At 37.4% G+C, this 19912-nt stretch overlaps 2 protein-coding genes across 11 annotated transcripts in view; one reads left to right on the plus strand and one right to left on the minus strand.

The window, feature by feature from the left end:
* The window catches only part of abi1a (abl-interactor 1a), a 106575-nt gene extending 106049 nt beyond the window's left edge, over positions 1 to 526 (minus strand). For all 8 annotated transcript variants that reach the window (XM_036581987.1, XM_036581971.1, XM_036581944.1 and 5 more), the window contains exon 1: positions 391 to 526. The gene's annotated coding sequence lies outside the window, so the exon portion shown is untranslated. The remainder of the gene's footprint in view (positions 1 to 390) is intronic.
* Positions 213 to 18837, plus strand: acbd5a (acyl-CoA binding domain containing 5a). 3 transcript variants are annotated; one of them, XM_036582009.1, is made up of 13 exons: positions 213 to 319; positions 1242 to 1366; positions 2710 to 2830; positions 3438 to 3510; positions 5244 to 5361; positions 8079 to 8333; positions 8484 to 8678; positions 11185 to 11279; positions 11477 to 11663; positions 13035 to 13234; positions 13938 to 13997; positions 14873 to 14982; positions 17983 to 18837. In XM_036582009.1, exons 2-13 carry the CDS (start codon positions 1285 to 1287, stop codon positions 17993 to 17995), a joined length of 1509 nt encoding a protein of 502 aa, XP_036437902.1. In that variant the 5' UTR covers positions 213 to 319; positions 1242 to 1284; the 3' UTR covers positions 17996 to 18837. The 3 variants fall into 3 exon arrangements, with proteins under 3 accessions (XP_036437902.1, XP_036437910.1, XP_036437918.1); XM_036582017.1 differs by lacking the exon at positions 213 to 319 and adding an exon at positions 326 to 521; XM_036582025.1 differs by lacking the exon at positions 213 to 319 and adding an exon at positions 723 to 833.
* Positions 18838 to 19912: the final 1075 nt, after the last annotated feature.

The raw sequence follows: 19912 nt of genomic DNA on the forward strand, positions 1-19912 counted from the left end.
TCACATGTAGTAAGACGTAAATTTGTTTGTCTTTAATCACGACAAGGCTGGTAACAGATTTGTGCTCAAATTCAGTTCTTATTTCTCTACAAAATGATCGTTTTGTGGATCGCTGAAATGAAGTAATGCGTACGGGACTACATTCCCTAGCGACAGGTTCCGCGCGCGTTGCACTGTGGGAGTTGACGTTTTTGCGGTCGGAGGGCGTGAACGTTCGCCCGAGTGCGGAACTACAACTCCCAGCCTTACACGCTCGTATGGCTGCTGTCAGCTTTGTGTTTGAGAGGTCGCCGTCTGGATCGCAAGCACCAAACAAATGGTGAGGGATTAAGTTATCGTAACAGTCTGAAAATAATAGCTTACAGGGCGTTTCGGGATTTATTTCTTTACCTTGTTGCTCGTCATGATGTTTGTGTGGTCGCTCTTCGGCCTCATCAGTGGACTGTCATTGGCTTCGTCGACGGTTGACATTAACGTTTAACGTCAACATTAACGGCTGAATTATGAGGACGCTGTAAAACGTAAATCTACTTTTCAGCCAAAATGATGATTTAACACCTCCTCGGTTTCGGTTTTGTGGGCTAGCCGGCTCGACAGCATAGCTATCCTGCAGGCAAACGTGTTCTACACGAAGATGAAACCTCTTCTCTGCGTGCTTCTCCTTGTTGGCAATTTCCCGTTCCACCTTAAATGGTGCGGCAGTTACGTTCTGGCGCTTGAGTGTAGAGTGGAGCTGCTGTACCATTTAAGGTGGAACGGGAACATGCGAGCGAGAAGCTAGGCGAATAGGAACCAGACTTCAGCCTCGTCATGTTCTAGCTTTCGCAAACTTGGTGGCAGGCTGTTTTACCCTATTCTCTTATAAAATATGGTTCTTCAGGGGTTCTTTAGTAACAGCAATGGTTCTTTGCATGGTGAAATGGTTCTTTAGATTGATGGAGAATGTGTTGCATATGGTTCTATATAGAACCTGTGTGAAAATGGTTCTATATAGCACCAAAAAGCTTTTTCTATCATGGTATCAAGCTTGTAAGGATAGCAGAACCCTTTTTGCTGATAAATAGAACCATTTTCACATATACAATAAATTTGCCATCGATTTAAGCATGGAAATGGTTCTAAAAATGCCCATTCCCTGTGCTAAAGAACCCTTGAAGAGCCATGTTTTTAAGAGTGATATCTTTCTCTACGTTGATGGCAAGTTGTTTTACCCCACATTTAACTTTTACCATTTCTCTTAGGTTTGATTTGATGATCTGTTGACTTTTGGGCCAAGCTACAGTCATGATGGAGCTCGACACCAAACCCATCCAAGAGCAAAGGTTCGATGCTGCAGTCAAAGTGATACAGAGTTTACCTACAAACGGTGAGTAAGCCACTGTTACCTGGTGCACCATAATCCTACATTAACCTACATAGAGCTCTGCAAAGGAACAACAGTGCTTCAGGCTGGCTGAACGTTTCCTGTTTGCTTTGAATGACAGAAATCCTCCAAAACATTGTAGCTCAAGACTTTTGGCAGTTTGATATTCCAAAAGAAATTGTGGTGTTATGTTTATTTATGCATCCCTACACGTACTACATGATTAATGTACATGTGGACAGAGACTAATTGCCAGAAAACAGCTCCTGCTTGCACAACCAAAAGTAGCCCTGATCCGTGACAATAGAGTTGGTCCTGTCAACATTATTGGTAGCAGATTAATTGCTGTGCACCTACATGTGAGAAGTGTTAGAATAGAAAGTGTAATTTTAGGTCCTGATTTCAAATATTATGTAGTAGATCATTTTTCTAATCATGGCTCCCTTAAATGGGTTACAGGTCTTGTTTGTTAAAGGGGAATTCTGCTGTTTTTGTTAGTTTGTTTTCCCACAAAATCCCACCAGATTCACTGATTGAGATGTAAACAGTCGTTCAGAGTGGTTTGATGTGAAATGGTTAATTGTAGAGAAACATAGTAACTCCGTCTTTACAGTGGTGGTGATAGGAACCAGGGGTCACAATGTCAACACAAATATAGGCATTTTATTTACTATCCAAAACCAGCAGTGAACCCACACGAGTCTTCTGAGTTTGTATATGTAATGTGCATATGGTGATGATGGTAAACTAGTGGTAAATCTGAAAAAAAAGTTTTATTTGAGACAATTTTGCCTCACAACGCTCTGCATGTACCCCTCCGCCATGAATGGATATATATCACTGTTCAGAAGAAAACCTTGTATCTCCATTTTTGATGTTTATCAGTTTTTGACATAAATTGAAAATACCTGTTACCTTTTATATTGTGTGTAAATTTCATGATGAATGGACTAAAGCAAACGACCCAAAATGACTTGGAAAAAAGTCGGGTTCCATTGACTCACATTAAAAGTAAAGGTTTTTTTTTTTCCTCTCCTGTAAAGTTTTTTAAATGGGTTTTGTTCCAAAAACAGCTAACAGCAGTATGTGTATGTATATATATATATAACCTTCTAAACCTATCAAAAGACATCCGACAGTGTATTTTCCACCACTTCTTCCAATAACTTTACTTTCTGTGAGGGAACATTTAGAGGCATTAAACTCTTCTGGTTCCTAGAACAGAGCGTTTCACACCAAACCACTCTGAATGACTTTGTTAACATCTTAACCATTTAATTGTGTAGAAATTCCTCTTTAAAATGCTATAATAAATTAAAATCATACTGCTTTGTCTCACATTGCAGGTTCATTCCAGCCATCCAACGAAATGATGTTGAAATTCTACAGCTACTACAAGCAGGTGACTCAAGGCCCTTGCAACATTCCCCGGCCAGGTTTTTGGGATCCAGTCGGCAAAGCAAAATGGTACTGGACTTGATTTCTGGATTTCTTTGTTTTGTAGCACTTATTTGCCTTTGTCGTTTGTCTCTGTATCAGTTATTGGTCCTCGCTTTATTGTAAGTTGTAAATTGTGCAGGCTGAAACATATTACACTGGATTTCACCTCTGACATACAGAGAATCAACCAAACATGGGAAGAGGGTTGAAAGGTCACTGATATAGATAACTGAAGTTGGTTAGAGGTTCACATTTACACTAAACTGACATTGAACAATAACTGTTCAGTGATTTGTAACATTCCTATGCACGGACACAGCAGAGGAAAATATTTTGTTTGGCCGTGCAGCTGTCCTTGTTCGAGTTCTCAGAAAGCTATTGGCACGGCGACCTTTATCAGCATGACACTCAGAGTTTGAGTCACACTGTGATGTTTTGCACACTGTAGCTTTTAGTTTTTATCCACAGCCTGAAAATAAAAACATCTGAATGTCCTTGAAATATGCTTACAGATGACCCGATTGCTCCTAGAGTTGCAGCTGCTCGTTGTAACCTGACAAGACATCGGAAATGAAGAGCAGCTTAGCAGCGCAAAAGTCTTCAATAACCATATTTTTTCTGTGTTCATTTTTAGGGATGCGTGGCACTCACTTGGAGATATGCCAAGGGAGGAGGCTATGACAGCATACGTGGACGATCTGAAGCTGGTAACTGTCCGTGTTTAAAACTGTTGAAAATTGCTCATCACACATTTATTAGGGTGAAACGATTCAAAATTGCCTTTTAGTTAACAATCACAAATAGTTTGGACTTTTCTATTATTTTTACACTCACTTTCTAAAGAATAACATTTATTTAGCAAAAGACTGAATAATTAGACTCAGAGTAAGAGTATATTGACAGGTACAGGTACATTACATTAAAAAAAGAGGGTCTCTTGTATTTGTCTTGCATTATGTTCTGTTCCTTGAGATCTATTTATGACGTTTGCATAGTTTTAAATACAAAAAACAGTATTTTTTTTTAATTATGACCATTTTTCACCCTCTTTTTATCCCTTACAATTAAACATTCTGTTTTTTTGTTACTGTACCTTTAAGACTGATTTGTGAATGATCTCTGTTCTGATTGGCTGCTCTGTATGGTGCCTCATTGAGCAAGCGGTCCAGTGTGAAAAACAACTTACAAGTTCAGTGCTGCAAATAATACCCAGTTAAGTCATCAGTTAGATCCTCAACCAACAGTGAACAGATTTTAATTAAACCTATAGAGAAAGGACTTTTATTCTGTTTGAAAGGTTTGTTGAAATTTAATAATGATAAAAAAAGGTTCAGTTTTCAGCTACCTTAGACAGAGGCATTTGTACTGGGCTGGTCTCGAGAACAATTTCCACGTCCACGTTATTCTGAGACCAAAAGAGGACAGAGATTGTTAATTTACGCTCTCGAGACCAGTCTTGAGTTCTACAGCACTAATAATGACAATAGTAATAATAATAAAGTCCTGACCATCGGATAATACCAAGACCCAAGGAATTCAGTGGATTCCTGGTTAGAAGCATCCAGCAAATTCTGAGAAAATAAAGTGTGGTAATAATAATAATAATAATAATAATAATAGTATAGTTAGTCAAATATTCAAATATATAAAAATTTTAAATGCATATTCTTTTAAAAACAACATCAAATTAGAGAGAAAATAAATAGTAAATGCAGTAAATGTTGTTGTTTAAATCAGTGATTGTCAGCCTGGGGATCAAGACTCGTGAGATGGCCATAAAAAACAGAGACCAGCTGTGAAGTATGTTTGAGAGTGACTTAGTAGCTCTGTAGCACAGCTCATAAATAAGCATATCACTTTCTTCAGAATGACCAGGTTGCTAAAAAGTTGTCGGATGTTTGAAAGTACATGCTTGCAAATGATGGCATGTTCTTCCCTCCATTTGGTAGCTGTCACACATGATAACATTACTAACTAACTGGTCTGGAACATACTAGGACCCACATTAGAGGTTGCTTTAAACATTCTAATTTATTTTCTCATTGGATTCAATGATTATTGGATTGTCAAATATTATTTTGACATAAGAACTATGCTGTGCCCTAGATAAAAACATAGTCATATCCAGCTCTCTTACTCTAGTCGTGGACACTGAGCAGTTCTTTTCCCACACTAAATCAGCCTCTTGTCCATCTGTTTTTAATTGAAAATGGCGTTTGTAGCTGCATTTGATTAGTTTTTTTCTGATGCTGGAACTGAATTACTTTGTTAATGAAGAGAAAAAGCATGGAGACTAAATCATGGTCCCATCTCTGCTTTTGGAGGTTGACATCAAACACAAATTTGATTCAAAATGTTGCATCACTAAGCGTTTGTCATTAGGTTGGCATGATGTTCAGATACTTGAAGTCTTTTCTTTTTTCCTTTTTTTTATGTTCAGATTCTTGAAAGCATGCCGATGACAGATGAGGTGGAGCAGCTGCTGCAGGTTCTCGGGCCGTTCTACGAGCTTGTGGATGAGAAGAAAAAGATCTCTGAAGTGTCGGATCTGACCACAGGTGAGGATCCTAACACTGGGAATGGGATGCCAGAATAAAAATCTAAGCAGCTCGATAGCTTCGTGGTTTTATTTTGTGATCTACAAGAATGTGAGGATGTACAGTCGTATGTAAATGCTTTAACAACCCCGGTCAAATGACAAGTTTTGTTGATTTGCTAAGTGAATTAAGTCAAAACAGTTTAAAACTCTAAAAAAAATCTGATGTGCACTTTATACTAGTGCTGTCAGTGAGGTTGACTATCTCTATTACCCTTATTTTACCAATCAAATGACTTCAGTACTACCAACTGTCAAAATATTTTGTCGTTTAAAGACCCAGGGAACCTAAAATTATGCTTTCTTTCTAATGAGGTTAATTTTGTTCTTGCAGGCAAACAGTGAACAGGTACTAAGTAAACCTAATGACCAATAAATGACCAATATATTTCACCATATTTCTCTCCTCTCGATGTAAACTGGGCAGTCCTAATCTTGGGAAACGCTTCCGTAAGCCTTCCCCTGACCAATCACAAGGCTGACCTCTCTTGACCCACCCACACAAAACAAAGTTAACCTAGAATAACCAAATGCTAGCGAGTTAGAAGACCTGTCTGTAGCTGCCTGTCGCCCATTCACTCGTTTATCCATACACGAAGTGTTCTTTCGACCGTTCATTCATTCACACGTTGCTTCGTCAGTCCGTCCATCCATCCATCCACCCATCTGTCTATTCGTCCAGTTTCCGTCACATAAAAGCTGGATAATGATTTTAGTTCTGTATGAGGGATGGAGCAGCTCATTAGCCACGCCCACACCGTTCTCAGATAAGTCTGATCAGTGTTTTTTAAGCTGTTTTTTTTTTTTATCATATTTATATCTTATATTTTTCATTAAAGCTTTACTGAATGTTCAGTATAACACTCAAGTTTAGTATCATCCAAACATTCTCAGTATTTTCCTCTGTGTTTCCTGGGACTTTAATACCAACAATCATTACATAATTAGTCAGTCTTAGAAGCTGTGAGCCTGTAAGTTTCAGAATCTCATTGTCTGTCTAAATTACATTCTGTAAGAATGTTATTAACATCAGCACTTGAATAGTCCAATAGCTCACACTCATTTCGTCTTTAATCCACACGAACTTGTGATTTAGAAGAAGGAATTGGACAAAAAAGCATTGTTCAGAAATTGGTATCAAAATCAGGGTATCATGATTTGTTTAAGGCTATAAATGATTGACCGATTAACCGTTAACAGACAAATAAACACCAGTGCTATCAGGAAAAAAAATGTAATTTAATTTTTTCATTCATTTCCAACAAACAAGAGTTCATATTTGAATAGGTGGGTTTATCATTATAGTTGAGGGCGAAATATACAATTTGTTCTACTGGGTAGAAATTGTAATAGTGGTCATATAATCATGAACATATTGTCGCTCTAGAATAATAACTTTACAGGAGAAGGAAAAACTCTTCTAAACTTTGAATGGAAGATAATGGAACATTTTTTTCAAGTAACTTCAGAGCATTTCTGATGCTCCATTCGTGACATTTCAACACAATATGAAGGACAGCTGGCATTTTTAAATTATGTAAAAAAAAATAAACAAATAAAAATGGAGATACAAGATTTTGTTCCAACAGCAGCAATATTATAGTTGTCCGTCCTTATGCTTTGAATGACTGTTTTCTGTGGCTTCGAATATGGCTCAGCCAATCAGATTTCAGAACCAGACTTCTCAGTTATCAGTCAAAATAATTTGCCAAAATTTGCATGCTAGTATTGGAATCAAAATATTTTTACTGATAATAAACGCTGGCTGCCACTATTTGTGATTTTTAGTAATCAAGTACTTTACTGATTATTTCAATGATTAATGAAATAAACAGAGGTTTTAAAAAGGTCCAAACAAAAAAAAAGATTAAACTAAACTAAAAAAACATACATACACTATAAATAACTATAAATAGTTTGTCATATAAATCTAAAAAAAAATACTTAATGTGGTAACAAGCAAACAAACTAGTTTTATTCAACTCAGATTAATACTTCAAAAGAACTGCTGTTTCAGTCAATTTAATTTAGTCTAGTTGAATAAAAGCAGCTTAGTTGCTTGTGACACTGTGGCAAAAATACATATAAATGAGTCTGTCCATCAGGTTCTGTTTCTTACTGTAAGTATGTAAGTAAGAGACTAGTATGAAAATTTTAAATATATATTGTCATTGAGAAAATTGCCAAATAATCACTGCCTGTTCACTGAAATGGTAAATTGTCTTGTTTCTTTTTTTTTAATCAAGAAATCATGATATTTCTACTTTAGAGTTGTTCCTGCTGTCAGTTATTGATTTGCACTTTATACTCTAACTGTGCTCATCTGTAAACAGCCCTTTGTTATCATAATGGGTAACCTTTTCCTCATTTTATCATTTTAACTTTTGGTGCTCAGCCCGATTGGAAAGGTTTGCTAAGCAACTTGAAGGCAAGTGTACTGTGGTATTTTCACCCCTGATTCCTGCTCCTAGTTATGAATGTAGTGGAGTAGGTTAGACTGTAGTGGTTGTTTCAGAATCCCTGCTGCACTTGCATTGCTGGTGTCTATTTTCGCTTATGCTTAGACTGCTGGAGTCCCATGAAGGCTTTTGTGTCAGTGCCAGCGCATTAATATTAGACTAGATTTTACAGAACAGTGAAGCCTTTATTTATATAAGTGTGTATTGTGACTTTCTGTAGGTTTTGGAAACATGATCGCTGCACCTTCAAAGAGCGTCACAAAAAGCATCATCAGAACAATGGAAATGAACGGGACCTTAGACGGCCATCCTACCAAAAAAGGGGACGCCCCGAAGAACAACATGAAAGAGATCAAGGAACAGGAGGACAGAGGTGATGAAGATGAGAAGGAGGAGGAGGAAGATGACAGTGATGATGATGATGAGGAGGAGGAGGAGGATGAGGAGGAGGAAGAGGCTGAGCAGGTGAAAAAAGGTAAAATGTCCTGCATGAATGAACACTCCTGGCATTGAAGACAAAGCAGAAATATGAATGTGATACAAATAGAATCTGTTATTATTTAAAACAAGTTAAATATGCAGAAAATACACATTTTGCAAGAACACGTGTCCTTTGTGTTTTCAGCCCCAGCACCAAAGAAAAAGGCCTCAAATGGAAAAGCTAAAGGGCTCCCCAACGGCACTATAGGGCAGAAGGTAGAAGCCATGACAAACGGAACACACAGCTCCAGATCTGCTCTGAATGGAAAGCACTCGGAGGAGGAGGATGATGGCGTCACCCAAGAAACAGTGATCCAACATGTGAACGGTTTTACCAAAGGTAAGATTTTTACACAAGATTTAACATATCCTCTACAGAGAACCGACGTCTGCGCATTTCAACTCACAATTACTTCCCTCCTGTCTAAAATAAAATGATTGATCAACGCTTTTGGTTTTGCTCCCAGTTTTGCAGCAGTTTGATTTTTAAAAACCCAGGATTTTTTATTAGAAATGTGTCGCACTTCTACAGGCAAATGTTGGTCACACCAGATACTAATGTGGGAATTCTGTTTCACAACCCACCCTGTTTTTGTTTTTTTTAGTTTGTTTTGTTTTTTTTCCCCCCTAAAGTTTTTTTTTGATCAGTATATTATCAGTATTCTATCAACCTGGTTGAAAGTCAAACACTTTTTGAACTTTTTTAACTGAATTGGGAGAGGCCTTGTGAAAGCCCAGATCTGCATCCCACTGAAATGCTGTGGGGAGGGGGATTTTAAACCCCTCAAACACTGCACAGTTGAAAGAATTCTGCATGAATAGACACAAAATTCTCCTAGCAGATGTCAGAAACTGGTAGACAGTTAGGAAATGCCTAATTCCACTGAATTATTTAGCATTGAGTGATGCTCCATCTCAATTATTTGTATTTTATTAAAATAAATGATTGAACATTCAGTTTGTCACTACCGACATAATCATAACACTACTGAAACTTTACCAAATGTTTCAGTAGTGACTGTGTCAGTAGTGACAATTTTAGCTCATTTTCAGCAGAACTCAAAAACAGTAGCCAGTGCATGACTCGCAAACACAGTGATTATACACAAAAAATATCATATTTTTGAGCAAAACACAAAAAATGACGTTATTGTTATAATAATGTTTTGGTAGTGACAGTTCTTGAATGTCCCACACTGATTTTCAGACTTTGGACCACATTTACTTCAAAACAATGGGATCTAACGGCTCACCATGTGGTCATGGGGGACAGGGATGCAGTCTCACTCAAATGTAGCTCTAACTACTGGCTAATATAAGGACTTGTATTTCGGTAGTGACATGAAAATGTGGGACGGCACTTTTTTAAAATAGTTATTTTATCGAAAAATTTTCATTCACTACCAAATTTCAATACAGTCAGTCTTAACAACATCCACTAGCCAATAAGCATGCTTGTTCCAAAATCTAGACTGCTAGATCAGTGCTGCTTGATTAGATGACCATTACAGACAGTAAATACCCACTTCCAGTATCCACTTTTCGTCACTTATTTCCTTATTTGTCTTATATTTAAGGCACATTCACTTTTGATGTGTAATTTAAAAGAAGGTATCAGAAAATGTGCTGTTCAGCTAATCGATTAATCTAAGTCATAATAGACCAACTAATTGATTATGAAAATAGTCCTATTTTGTGCAGCTCTGTTTATAAGATTTTTGGAACGTTGATTTGTCTACTTCGGTTCTGTTTTGCTTCAGTAAGAGACTGAAGTGAGATGAATAAAGTGTAAATTTAACAGATAAAACAAAGTTTTATTTTGGATGAATTACCTGCATAAATTGCAATATGTGGTATACACAAGTTTTTTAATATCAGAATAGAATCATATCATGGCTCAAGTACCCCTACTGTGTTCACAGACTTATTTTCACTTATATATACTGATCAGGCATAACATTATGACCACCTCCTTGTTTCTATGCTCATTGTCCATTTTATCAGCTCCACTTACTATATAGGTGGACTTTGTAGTTCTACAGTTACAGACTGTAGTCCATCTGTTTCTCTGCAGACTTTGTTAGCCCCCTTTTACCCTGTTCTTCAGTAGTCAGGACCCCCATGGACCCTCACAGAGCAGGTACTATTTGGGTGGTGGATCATTCTCAGCACTGCAGTAACACTGACGTGGTGGTTGTGTGTTGCGCTGGTGTGAGTGGATCAGACACAGCAGTGCTGCTGGAGTTTTTAAACACCTCAGTGTCACTGCTGGACTGAGAATAGTCCACCAACCAAAAATATCCAGCCAATAGCGTCCTGTGGGCAGCGTCCTGTGACCACTGATGAAGGACTAGAGGATGACGAACAAAAACTGTGCAGCAGCAGATGAGCTATCGTATCTGACTTTACATCTACAAGGTGGATTGACAAGGTATGAGTGTCTAATAGAGTGGACAGTGAGTGGACACAGTGTTTAAAAACTCCAGCAGCCCTGCTGTATCTGATCCACTCATGCCAGCACAACACACACTAACACACCACCACCACATCAGTGTTACTGCAGTGCTGAGAATGATCCACCACCCAAATAGTGCCTGCTCTGTGAGGGTCCATGGGGGTCCTGACCACTGAAGAACAGGGTAAAAGGGGGCTAACAAAGTCAGCAGAGAAACAGATGGACTACAGTCTGTAACTGTAGAACTACAAAGTGCACCTATATAGTAAGTGGAGCTGATAAAATGGACAGTGAGTGTAGAAACAAGGAGGTGGTCATAATGTTATGCCTGATCGGTGTATATAAATTTTGTATTAAAGAAATAAGCTAAATTTCATTATGCTGTTCATAGATGACTATGAAGATGTGTCCAGCCTCCATCATGTGGCCAGCGACTCAGACGGTGAAGTGTACTGTGACTCAGTGGACCAGTTCGGTGTGGAGGAGGTAAGATCTAGTTAGCCACAGTGAAAATGTACTGAATCCAGGCTCATTACATTTCCTGCATGATCCAGCCCAGTCATTTGAGTGGTGTGAATACTGAATCATCCCCAGTGTGCTAAAATTAGCTTGTTTATTAGCATTGTCAGCTTGCTTCTATGTCTGTAAGGCAGAGCAGTGAGGCTCATGTGAACTCTCTGTAGGAAAGCCAGGGTAGGCTGTCCTCCCTGAGAGAGCCGCAGCCAACGGGGAGGGACCTCAAGGACCTCCCAGGGGTTCAGGACAGCGTCCAGCATGGCGGAGAGGATTGGAAAACTAGCGGAGGTGGACCACAGAGACAGAGGCTTAGCGTGGACAGACCAGGCAGCTCTGTGGTCAGGAGAGGAAGAGGTACAACCTGACTGTAAAAAACAGTTTAACCCTAAAAAGAGTAGTTACTGTTGTTTTGTTATGCATTCAATTTACATCATTTTAATATGATTTCATAATTAAGTGCCTTGCTTCCATAACAAATTAAATACATGATGAATGAAATCAGAAGGCAGCACTTCTGATTCTTTCTTCATGTCTTTTGATGACAAAAATAGCCCAAATGTTTAGTATTTAGTATTTCTTTCCAGAAAATATGACAACAGCAGCTTTTTATCAAATTCAAATGATAATAAAATATCTCCTCTTCTACTTACAAACACAAATGTGATACAGATTGAAAGCTAAGAATCTGCCTTTTCACCTGAAATCCTCGTTTCATTAAACTACGAGTGAGAAATAATTAACACCCTGTTTTTGTTAGTGAAGTACTGGAGTTCGGGATTGGTGGGGAAAATACAAGCACTGCAGTGTCATTAAGGGAATGAGATCAGTCTGTAATGTTTTAATTACAGAGCTCTCTATTGGCATGCACATAGTTATGTGAAGAAGAAAGTGCACCCGTGTAATATTTCTCTTTTTGATATCAGTATTTGATGTTCAGTTAAACAAGATGTATAGATAAATGTTATGTAATAGAACAAAAAATGAAAATTTGACTTTGCAGTCATTTATTTAACAAAATGAATAACTGAGATTTTTTTGTTTTTGTCTGTTGAAAAAGTAATTACACCCCTGGCTTCGGTAACTGGTACTGCCCTCTTTGGCAGACCAACTTTATGTAGGCATTTCCTAACTGTCTACCAGTTTTTGACATCTACTAGGAGAATTTTGTGTCTATTCCTTCATGCAGAATTCTTTCAACTGTGCAGTGTTTGAGGGGTTTAAACCCGAAATCCAAAAACATTTGTTGCTTCAATTAAATTTAAGCACAACAGAAGCTGTTGTGAAATTCTCAGTATTGAAAAGTATCAGTATGTTATTTAAAAGAATTATGTTGCTTGACAACTATAGCCAAGTGTTAATGAATTACATTGCTTAGAAAAAGAACTGTTTATTGTGATTTGTTAATAATAAATTATTATTATTATTGAACATTAGTGTATTCTGTCATCTTGCATGTAGGCACTCAAGGTCATACGTTAGAGTGATGACAGTTAGGTTTTCTTTTTTTGGCATTCTGCCTAATAACACACCTGGTGAATGTATTGTTTTATTCAAACTGTGACTGTTTTAGTCCGGCTGTTCCTTAAGAGCCTGTTTACACCTTGCCTTTAAGGTGTGTTTTTTTAGTGATCAGATCTTGTTGGAATCAGGCCAGAGTTTATCAAAATACAATTCAAAACCATGCAAGTTGTAAATAGGCTCTAAATGTTTTTGCCTGTATTTTAGGCTCCAGGTCTCCAGGCTCGGGGTTCGGCACCACGGGGCCATTACAGGGCGGGGGTGGTGATGGAGAACGGTGGGGGACTGATGGAGCTGTGGGTGGAGATCTTAATGAGCAGATCGTAACGGCACTGGCGCGACTTCAGGAGGACATGCAGAGTGTCCTCGAGAGACTGCACACACTCGAGGCTCTCACAGCCTCCCAGGTGAGAAAACAACAAAACTGTTGCAAACTGCATTGAACACTATTATTCTGTAAGCCATTAATACATTTTACATACAGTGAGCACCATAAATATTAGGACGTTGACTTTTTTGTTGTGGCTGCTAGTAGGGCTGGGCAATATGGCCAAAAATGTTATCACGATAAAAAATTCCATACCGATATCGATACGTATCGTGACAAATGTCTAGTCATTATTTCTTTCAAGTTTGACAGCTGATTTTTGCTCCCAAGTGGTCAGTTGCTGTTTTATACTATCCTTTATGGTCAGAACATTTCAGAAATCTGTCATGGGATAGTGGGAGAAAGTTTCTGGTTAGCTGTTTTTACCCATGCGCCCTCTCGTAGATTAGTGTCGCTTTCCTTGCAGTAGAAAACACCACCAGGGCTGTCGCTAGAACACAGAAGTGTGAGAATGGTCTATCATATCAAACATTTATCAAACATTTCTTATATTACTTTTGAGGAAAGTTATATCACGATAATTATCGTTATCGTTTTATCGCCCAACCCTAGCTACTGAATATATGGAAGTTAGAAGGCAGACTGTCAGCTTTAATTGAAAAACAGTCATGCACATCTGGTGTCTTAAAAATTAGAACAGATTTTGTAGAAATTTTGCATGCAGGTCAAACTTTGTCCCAGTACAAATCATTTAACCGTTCTGTACTTGTTGCTCTTCCCAGGCAAGATCTGCAGCCTTGCCTTCAGAATACCTGTTACCACCAGCAAACAGAACTCAGAAGGTATGTTGGGTAACTTTCTAGAGGTTAGTTTGCTATTTGTTTGCTTTTGACCCAGTGTAGGCTGAACTTTGGTACTTAAAACTGAGTCAGGTTTTATGCCCCAGCGCTCAGTGATAAACTGGAATTGCTTTAGTCAGTGGACATCATAGTCCAGGTGTGGATAACTGACTGATAAACATTGGTAAATATACAAATATACCACCTATCATTTATTTAATTCACTGTAAAAACAGCCATTATTTACAAGTAAGTGATTTTTAGGATGTGTGTCTGAGGAGATTAGATATAGGATAATCTGCTTGCATAATGAAGGAGAACGTTAAAGAAATTTAACAAGTGAATAAAAGATGCAGAGAAAATTAGACTCCAAACAACCATGTAGACAAGCAAAACTGTCCCCATCAGGCTGCTGGTGTTCTCAGAACAATAGACTGACCACCCCAGAGTCCAGACCTCAACAACAAACATCACTGAGTGTGTTTGGATTGTTTTGATAGTGAGAAGCAGAAAATGCAAAACCAGCTTCTAAGACTGAACTTTGGAGGTGTGGAAAAATATCCTGCAGAAAAACTGAAAGTGAGTCTCCTCTAAATAACGGAAGCTGTAATAGAGGCAAAGAGAATTATTAATATATATATTTAGTTGTTGAGACTTTGTGTAATTTTCTGTAAAATATGTTTTCTGATTTTGTATCCCGCCACTCAAAAACTGAATAACTTGTACTTAATGGCTGTTTTGACTGGAAATGAAATACGGGAAGGGTGGTCTTTGATTTTTACACAATATTGTAATTATTATGTATTTCACTCCTTTTCATCTGTCACAGAGAAATGATACGTAAGACCTCTGACATGGTGTTTATGCATTCTGTGCAGAAGCCATCCTGGTGGCCTTTCGACGTGTCTCCTGGCACAGTGGCCTTTGCTGTTGTTTGGCCCTTTGTGGTGCAGTGGCTCATTCGCCTGTATTTTCAGCGGCGGAGAAGGTAACAACACACAAACTCTCACATTCTTATTAATGTTTAATCACCTCAGGAGTGCTGCTGTTTTTAAAATTAAAATCAATGCTTTTAAATTCCCTCAACAAAGGAAAAAACAATACCTTTTCAACTGCACAACAGCTCACACACACAAACTAGCACATTAGCGAGTTAGTGAGTGAGTGAGTTAGTGAGTGAGTTAGTGAGTGAGTTAGTGAGCGAGTTAGTGAGTGTTTGTTAGTAAGTGAGAGTTATTTAATGTGTTTGTTAGTGAGTTAGTTAGTAAGTTAGTGAGTGAGTGAGTTATTTAGTTAGTAAGTTAGTGAGTGAGTGAGTGAGTTATTTAATGAGTTAGTGAGTTATTTAGTGAGTAAGTTAGTGAATGAGTTATTTAGTGTGTTTGTAAGTTAGTGAATGAGTTATTTAGTGAGTTAGTAAGTTAGTGAGTGAGTGAGTTATTTAGTGAGTTAGTTAGTAAGTTAGTGAGTTATTTAGTGTGTTTGTTATTAAGTTAGTGAGTGAGTTATTTAGTGAGTTAGTTAATAAGTTAGTGAGTTATTTAGTGTGTTTGTTATTAAGTTAGTGAGTGAGTTATTTAGTGAGTTTGTTAGTAAGTTAGTGAGTGAGTTATTTAGTGTGTTTGTTATTAAGTTAGTGAGTGAGTTATTTAGTGTGTTTGTTAGTAAGTTAGTGAGTGAGTGAGTTATTTAGTGAGTTTGTTATTAAGTTAGTGAGTGAGTTATTTAGTGTGTTTGTTATTAAGTTAGTGAGTGAGTTATTTAGTGTGTTTGTTAGTAAGTTAGTGAGTGAGTTATTTAGTGTGTTTGTTAGTAAGTTAGTGAGTGAGTTATTTAGTGTGTTTAAGTTAGTGAGTGAGTTATTTAGTGTGTTTGTTATTAAGTTAGTGAGTGAGTTATTTAGTGTGTTTGTTATTAAGTTAGTGAGTGAGTTATTTAGTGAGTTTGTTAGTAAGTTAGTGAGTGAGTTATTTAGTGAGTTTGTTATTAAGTTAGTGAGTGAGTTATTTAGTGAGTTTGTTATTAAGTTAGTGAGTGAGTTATTTAGTGAGTTTGTTATTAAGTTAGTGAGTGAGTTATTTAGTGTGTTTGTTAGTAAGTTAGTGAGTGAGTTATTTAGTGAGTTAGTTATTAAGTTAGTGAGTGAGTTATTTAGTGAGTTTGTTATTAAGTTAGTGAGTGAGTTATTTAGTGAGTTTGTTATTAAGTTAGTGAGTGAGTTATTTAGTGTGTTTGTTATTAAGTTAGTGAGTGAGTTATTTAGTGTGTTTAAGTTAGTGAGTGAGTTATTTAGTGTGTTTGTTAGTAAGTTAGTGAGTTATTTAGTGTGTTTGTTAGTAAGTTAGTGAGTGAGTTATTTAGTGTGTTTGTTAGTAAGTTAGTGAGTGAGTTATTTAGTGTGTTTGTTAGTAAGTTAGTGAGTGAGTTATTTAGTGTGTTTAAGTTAGTGAGTGAGTTATTTAGTGTGTTTGTTAGTAAGTTAGTGAGTGAGCTATTTAGTGTGTTTGTTATTAAGTTAGTGAGTGAGTTATTTAGTGTGTTTGTTATTAAGTTAGTGAGTGAGTTATTTAGTGAGTTAGTAAGTTAGTGAGTGAGTTATTTAGTGTGTTTGTTATTAAGTTAGTGAGTGAGTTATTTAGTGAGTTAGTTATTAAGTTAGTGAGTGAGTTATTTAGTGTGTTTGTTATTAAGTTAGTGAGTGAGTTATTTAGTGAGTTTGTTATTAAGTTAGTGAGTGAGTTATTTAGTGAGTTAGTAAGTTAGTGAGTGAGTTATTTAGTGAGTTTGTAAGTTAGTGAGTGAGTTATTTAGTGAGTTTGTAAGTTAGTGAGTGAGTTATTTAGTGAGTTTGTAAGTTAGTGAGTGAGTTATTTAGTGAGTTTGTAAGTTAGTGAGTGAGTTATTTAGTGAGTTTGTTTGTAAGTTAGTGAGTGAGTTATTTAGTGAGTTTGTAAGTTAGTGAGTGAGTTATTTAGTGAGTTTGTTATTAAGTTAGTGAGTGAGTTATTTAGTGTGTTTGTTATTAAGTTAGTGAGTGAGTTATTTAGTGAGTTTGTAAGTTAGTGAGTGAGTTATTTAGTGAGTTTGTTTGTAAGTTAGTGAGTGAGTTATTTAGTGAGTTTGTAAGTTAGTGAGTGAGTTATTTAGTGAGTTTGTTAGTAAGTTAGTGAGTGAGTTATTTAGTGAGTTTGTAAGTTAGTGAGTGAGTTATTTAGTGAGTTTGTAAGTTAGTGAGTGAGTTATTTAGTGAGTTTGTAAGTTAGTGAGTGAGTTATTTAGTGAGTTTGTTAGTAAGTTAGTGAGTGAGTAGTTTAGTTAGTGAGTTAGTTAGAGTTAGTTCTTTAATTAGTGAGTTCAGTGAGTTTGTTAGTGAGTGAGTTAGTGTGTGCGTATGTATGCATGTATTTATGTATTTATGCTTTCATTATATGCAGTCCCTTTTTTGCCAAAGGTCATGATGGTTTGCCTGACCAAAGATTCCCTTTTTTTTGTCTCATCTCACCACATCACACGATTCCATTTATAGTTCCAGTGATATTTTTGCAAGGTTCAGGCACAGTTTGTGGCTTTTTGTCAGAAAAGGCTTCTTTTATTGCACTCTTTCTAAAAGCCTCTGGTCATAAAGGTGGCACCTGACAGTTGATTTTAACATTCAAGTAAACTGCAGTTCTGAAACTGTGATCTTTTTTAGAGGTGCTAATAATTTGGCCCCATTTTTGCAAGAATACACTATTCTTAAAATAAACATTCATGTAGGATTGATTTCTTTTAGATAATTCTTAAGCAATTGTTGCAAACAATCTTGTTTTTTTTGCCCAGTATTTTTAAAGGGGTGCCAGTGATTCTGGAGTTGATTGTATGCATAATAATTAGTTGTAGTATATCATATTTAGTTGTAGAATAAACAGAAAAGAATAATTTGATCAGATTCCTTGAGATTAAGGCAAATTCCTTGATACTTAATTCACTGTCTGTTTCTTTGTTGCAGAAAAATCAATTGAGAGGATTTGGTGCTCAGGGCCCATGACGGCAGAAGACAAACCCCCTTCCTCTGATTAAGGGCAGCGTCCTCTCCTGTGTGTCCCCTCGTCTAACTCTTGCTTTTGCACTATGATGACAGCGCTAAGAGTAGTGAGTGTAAGAACAGACATAAGACAGATAGATGAATGTATGAAATCGCAGCTTATAGACATAAAGGCTTTTGTACATTTTTAGCATAGTAACCACTGAGGTTAGAACTGCTTGGTTTGAGGAATAAGTAGAAGTGCTATGACGTAGTGAACAAAACTTCTACATTGATTTGTGTTTTTCATATTGAAATCTAACGGGGCATTATGATAGCATTTATGTGACGTCCATTATTACCACTTAGCCATGCGCCCAGGGCTGCTAACAGGTAAGTCTGCAGGCAGGTGAGGAATGTAAGTGATAGAGTTACAGTGACTTTTTGTTTAAGGGAGGGATTTCTAGTCCTGCTTCTCGAGATCTACCACCCTGGAGAGCTCAGATCCGACACACCTGGCACTATTATTCAGACACCCCTGAAGGCCTTCATTACCTGGCTCAGGTGTCATAGATTATGGTTGGAGCTAAACTCTGCAGGGTGGTAGATCTCCAGGACCAGGACTGGGCACCTCTGGTTTAAGGGTTTCTCTAATTATTGTGATTCACAAAGGAGGCAGGCTTGGCTTTGGTAGCTTATCCGCTGCACGGAATGTGTTTAGAGGGTATGACGTTATGAAAAGTTGTATTGTGTGCTTGGTGAGGTTTTGTCCACGCAAACTGCGGAATTAATCAAAGCCATATTTCCAAGATCTTGTTTATTTGGACTGATGTTGGCAGTGAAAACAGCTAAATCTGATGTTCGGAAAGTTTGGTGTTGACATGTTGCTGGAGGTATTTGGTAGAGTCTGCACTCATGTCTGAAAGTAAATGCCATAAACAGAGCTGGAGCAGAAGTGAGCACTGCTTACGTATCAGAATTATGAGCATATCTATAGCTATATACTAATTATGAGAAATTTATGCAAGAATTGCGCTCATCAGAAAGCCCTTACATTGGAATTCCACTGCTTTTCAACCTTTCAGCACAATTGTTTCAGATGGAAAAAACTCATTCAGAGTGGTGCTGATAGGAACCAGACATCAGAGTTTTTTCTCAAATGTGTTCTTGAGAAAGATCCTCAGAAAAAGTCTGTCAGATTCATGACGTGTTCTTAAAGCGCAGAACTGTTCTCACCTTTGTGCTTTTGAGTGTGTGTAGATTCTGTTCTTACCTAAGAACAAATCCCAGATAAGAAATCATTGATGAATCTCAGAATCTTCGTAAAAAACTGCCTGAGTGAGTTTTAAGAAGAAATTTCTTCTTAAGAACGGTTGGTGAATGAGGCCCAATGTCTCTAAAAGCTCTCTCACAGGCGGTTATTACACAAATATGCTGCCTGACCTGCCCTGTGATAGACTGGTGACCTGTCGAAGGTGTTTTCTGCCTTCCGCCCAATGACGGCTGGGATAGGCTCCAGCTCCCCTCGCGACCCAGAAGGATAAGCAGCTTAGAAAATGTGTGTGTGCTGCATGTTTTACAATAGGTATGATAGTTAAGATAGAGTTTTGAAAAAATGTCCTTTTTTATCTATTAAGAGCAGAGAGGTGCATATAAGGCATTGTGAGGCAAAACAGTAGCCAAGACTCAAAGATTAAAGACTTAATTCTTTTTTTCCCCCCAGATTTTCCTCTATCCATGTAGGTTCACTGGTGGTTTTGGACAGTAAATAAATGGCTATATTTGTGTTGTAGATGTCTGGTTCCCATCAACACCACTGTAAATAAATCTAAGTCTGTAGGTTTCTCTGCAATGAACCATTTCACATCAAACCACTCTAACTTTTACATCTCAACCACTGATGTATGCAGAAACT

This window comes from Colossoma macropomum, unplaced genomic scaffold, assembly GCF_904425465.1.
Source record: "Colossoma macropomum unplaced genomic scaffold, Colossoma_macropomum, whole genome shotgun sequence".
NCBI classification, from domain to species: domain Eukaryota; kingdom Metazoa; phylum Chordata; class Actinopteri; order Characiformes; family Serrasalmidae; genus Colossoma; species Colossoma macropomum.